Source organism: Limulus polyphemus, unplaced genomic scaffold (assembly GCF_000517525.1).
Source record: "Limulus polyphemus unplaced genomic scaffold, Limulus_polyphemus-2.1.2 Scaffold3060, whole genome shotgun sequence".
NCBI lineage: Eukaryota > Metazoa > Arthropoda > Merostomata > Xiphosura > Limulidae > Limulus > Limulus polyphemus.
Window position 1 is genome coordinate 94,715 of NW_013668670.1, and position 5,017 is coordinate 99,731.

At 32.8% G+C, this 5,017-nt stretch overlaps 1 protein-coding gene across 1 annotated transcript in view; it reads left to right on the forward strand.

The window, feature by feature from the left end:
* Positions 1-5,017, forward strand: part of LOC106468576 (aldose 1-epimerase-like) — a 38,961-nt gene that overhangs the window by 8,229 nt on the left and 25,715 nt on the right. The window contains exon 2 of the mRNA XM_013929011.2: positions 2,008-2,162. Coding sequence (XP_013784465.1) covers positions 2,008-2,162 — 155 coding nt within the window. The remainder of the gene's footprint in view (positions 1-2,007; positions 2,163-5,017) is intronic.

Genomic DNA, 5,017 nt, shown 5'->3' on the forward strand with positions numbered 1-5,017 from the left:
CATACGTTTTCTCATTATGATGGTGTTGCAGCGAACAAAAAAGATGGTAATTTGATGGTGCCATATCTGGAGAATATTGTGGGTGGGGGATAACTTCCCAGCCCAACTCCATAATCGTGTGTTGCATCAAATGTGCCACATGTGGACGTGCATTGTTATGGAGAAAAAAAAGTTCTTTTCGATTGACGAGTGAAGGGCTTGATTTAAATGTTCCAGTTGTTGACTACAGATCTCTGCATTGACAGTTCACTGTGAATTGAGGAGTTTGAAATGAATTATTCCTTTGATGTCCCACCAAATGCAAAACATCACTTTCTGCGGATGGAGTCCAGGTTTTGGGGTCGGAAGTGTTTTTTTTTTTTTCTAGGACTATGCCATTGTTTTTGGGGTATAATATTTGCATATAGAATCTATTTTTCATCACCGGTGACAGTTCTGTCCAAAAATAGTCCACGTGCATTACGTGCCAGAAGAGACGAAGCAAATTTCACACATTGGAAACGATGATCATTGGAAAGTTCATGAAGCACCCAAACATCTTTTTTTATGGACTTTTCCCATATTCCTTAGATATTTACATATTGATTCATGAGAAACATGCAATTTCAGGGCCATTTCACGAGTGTGTGTTGCCTTGGGTTAGACTCAACAAGTGCCTTCAGAGCATCAATATAAATTTCAACATGTTGGCTCCTGCCATCACAGTTTTTAAGGCTCAATTTGCTGCAACATTGTTGACACTTATGAACAATCAAAACATTTCCATAAACTTCTTTGATATTCTTTATGGCTACAGAGGCATTGTTTCCCTTCTTGTATTCAAACAGCATTACATGCCAAATGTGTGTCTCATTGTGTGCCATCACTATAAGTGATTAGAGTACACTAAACTTTACACATTATATAGGCTACACTAACGTGACATTTAGGTGGTTCATTTAACTATTATACATAATGTACATTTTTTGGAGGTGGTTAATGAAAGCATTCCAAAATGCGACATTAATTTTTTGACAACCTAATACTTTTTGGTCAGTCACATGCTAACATTGGCGCCTCTCCTTTCATCTTTCATATGAAAGGATAGTAACTAAAACCTATGGTAGAGGTATCGTTTTTAAAAAATTCAGTGTAGATGGTTTGTTATATGATAGTATTTACAAAATACTTTAAATATTAACAGTCAGAAAGTGGAAAAATGTTGTGAATTAGTGTACATAAAACAAAAGTGGTTGTCCAGTACATTTAAAATTTTGTACTGTGATATATTTTTTATGTGGTACTTGCAACATGGTTGGGGGAGTTTAAGAGAGGGCTTCATGAGTATTTAGAGTCAGGGCTGGATAGAGGCAAATGAGTGTTTCATGAACTGAATAGGACATCCATAAGGGACCCCTTGTTGTTTCTCAAATGTTATGTTAAATAGACTATTGAAGTAATAACTCATATCATGCAGTGAAAACATTAAAACTATCATATAAATGCACTTAATTAAATTGTCAACAAATTACATATAACAAAATTAACATGTTATACTTTTCATTACAGATTACAAGAACATAAGCTATTTTATAAATTTAAACTATTGCATATAACAAAGATTGGTATTGTTTTTTAGGATATTCAGTTTTTATAGTATGCTTTCATTCAAACCTAAGCAGTTATACCTTATTTATTATTGTTATGTAACTAGATTATGAGTATATATTAAATCTTTTATTGAAATAAATTTCTGACAAATTATAATTTCAGTATGTGGTTTGTGAAGTCTTCTACACAGAGATATTTGTATATTACAGATGTATTTACACATCTTTAAGATATTATTTGTATGTGTTTAATAATTTGAATAAAAACTGTTTTGTGAAAAGACTTTTAGCATGATTTAACAAGTAAAATTTCTAAAATAAATTTCTGTATAAATATTTATATTTTCATGAACCTATTGTGTCATCTCAACTTAAGCAAAATTTGTTTTTTAAAAGTTTTTTTTTTTCATTTTTACAGAATACCAAAATCAAACACACTATATTGGGTGTACAATTGGACGTGTGGCTAATAGAATATCAAATGGAACATTCAGAATTGGAAACAAGGAATACATTCTTGAAAAGAACAATGGTCCCAGTCATCTTCATGGTGGAAGTCATGGTTTTAACAAGGTATTTTAGTGGATCTTCAGGTTTAGTTACTATACATCATAAAAGGAGTATTACATTAATGGTATTTTCCTTATGAGCATGTAAGGGAAAAAACTAGAACTTAATTTTTTTTTAAATGAATATATATCATTTATTTCTTGGTACTGAGTTTGCCAGGTTTTTACAATTGTGTGTTAGTTATAGCAGTTAAGATTGGACTATTAGCTTTTATAATTGTAGGTACAGTTAAAGTTATGACATTAGGCTTAATGCTAAATCATTAGGTCAATCTGTTGTTTTTAGGTAGTTGTACTAGTGTTAGGTTATAGACTTACAAGATAGTAAAGTTATTAAGCAGTTGATTGAAATAATTATGACAAATGTTAGCGAAGTAAGAAGGAAAACTTAATTATTAGTAGCTGTTGAATGATGGAAAGAATGTGAACATAGTTTTCTTAGATTTTTAAAAAGGCTTTTAATAAGGTGCCGTATAGAAAATTAGCTTGAAAAACTTTCACAGGTAGGACTTGTATTGTAGTATAGTTGAATGAAAGATGGCAAAATTTCTTTATTAAATGGAGTTATTAATAGAGTCCATAAGTGTCCAGCACTTTGGCCTTTGTTGTTTTTTTATTTACTTTAATAATATTGATAGGGGAATAATTATTAAAATTTGCTGCCGACATTAAATTCTTGGATATTTCATGTTCTATTGAAATTGTTGAGGTACTGCAGAATGACTTGGTAAGTTGAACATTGAACATCCATTTGGCAAATGACGTTTAATTATAACAAGTGCAGGATAATGTATTTCCTGGATCGATCATTCAGTTTTTCACATTGTTATAAAAGAACTACTTGTGCCTATTCATGGATTAGGGGGATACAAGATTCCCTCCGGTTTTATGAACTTGTGGTGAAGACCGTATAATCCTCTTTCCTGCCCCCACCAGATGGCTGGGTTTTGGATTATAGATGACTTGCTGCCAGTTTGATCCTCTTTCCTATCCCCCACTTGGATGTCAGTACCCGGTGGCCTGGATTTTGGATTGTAGTCGAGTTGCCAGTGGTATGCTTCTCTTTCCTACCCCCACATGGATGTCAATACTCAGTTTCCAGGTTTTGGATTGTAGTTGGCTAGATGCTGGTATGATCCTCTTTCCTGCTCCCACTTGGATGTCAGTACCCGGTGGTCTGGGTTTTGGATTGTAGTCAACTTGCCAGCTGTATGATCCTCTTTCCTACCCTCACATGGATGTCAGTGGCCGAGTTTTTAACTTTAGTTTACTTGGCAATGGTATGTTCCTCATCCTACCCCCCGCATGGATGTCAGTTCCTGGTGGCATGGGTTTGGGATGTAGTTGAATTGCTATGTACGGTCTGTGCACCCTAGCCATTCTTCATCTAGGGACACATCCTTTAATCTTACCCACTTTTATGTTTTTCGGGATTGAGTTTCATAACTTTAATATATAATGTATGATTTGGATCACTATCCTACCATAGTTCTCTCCCTTTTGGATGTGCCTCTTCAATTTTCCACTCATTTATGCTACATCTTTCTACAAGAATAGCTATTTATGTGAAAGGAGGTAAGTACCTATCGGAAATACGATTTCAGTATAGGAAAATTATAACTAATTACGAGTTTTTCCTAAGGAGCCTGATAAACAATTTCACAAGCTTTATATAAAACATAAATAACTAACTTAGTCACCTTAGTATGTCCTTTATTTTTCAAACTCATTGCCATATTTCTTCTGTTTACAATGATGGAAAAATGACTTAGAGTACTTATTGATACCAAATTGTGATATGCAAATCATCAGCATTCATTTAGAGTGGGTTCTCCACTTTCATATATTGTCATTTTCTTCACATACTCTTTTCTTTTTGATTGTTTCCCTTTTTATATAATTGTTTACTCTATATATCTTTGTCTTGATGGTTTAACTGATACAACAATTCCATCATGACCATACCCTCATTGAGAACACACACTGCTACTTTGAATTTGCAACTTATGGCAGGAAGTCACATATCTTGTATATCTTGCTCTATATCACTCCTGAAAAAAGTAGTTCATTTGTCATTTTACTCACTTTGCTTTTGATTTCAAAAAAGAAAAAAGATGAATTTTAGGGTTAGGCTTTTTTAAACAGCATTTTCACGTCCATTTGACTCGTGAATTGGATGTAAAAGGTTTAACATATAACTTATAGTCAAAAATGTATTTTGGATTTTTAAATAACTGTTGTTGTCAGTTTAAAACCATATACTTTTCAGTTACATGATGTTTGCATTCTGCTGTTAAATTACCAATCAAGCAAGTAACAATAGTCTCAAAAGCAAAACCTGTAAATACTGCAACACTTAAAGCTATTATTGATTGTGCAGAATATGTCAGTCTCGAAGATACTTCTTTCATAAACAAGAAATACAAATATTCAATCTATCATATGAAAGAAGAAAATTAATGATAACAATAAATTATTTAATAAGCTGTTCTTTTTTCGAATATTTTAAGATCAAAACCATACACATCATTTGGTTCTAATTCCCAATTATTGCCCGTATAATTGAAACAGAAACCCCAGTTGTTTACCAATAATTAAATATGGCAAAACCAAATTCAGGTAAAAATAATAGTCAAGGTTAATCAACACTTAGAACTGGAGTCATCTGTGTAATAAAAAGTGATTGTGTTTTGAAAAACATCAATTATACAACAGGAACAGTGAATTAAATGATATTGCTAAAAAAATGCTATCAGCCTATTTTAATTGACCCTATCACCCTGGGTATCCTTTACTGTGCATGACACAAGGTGTTAGTGTCTTACATCAGAAATGTTATTAAGCTACTTTCTGTATATG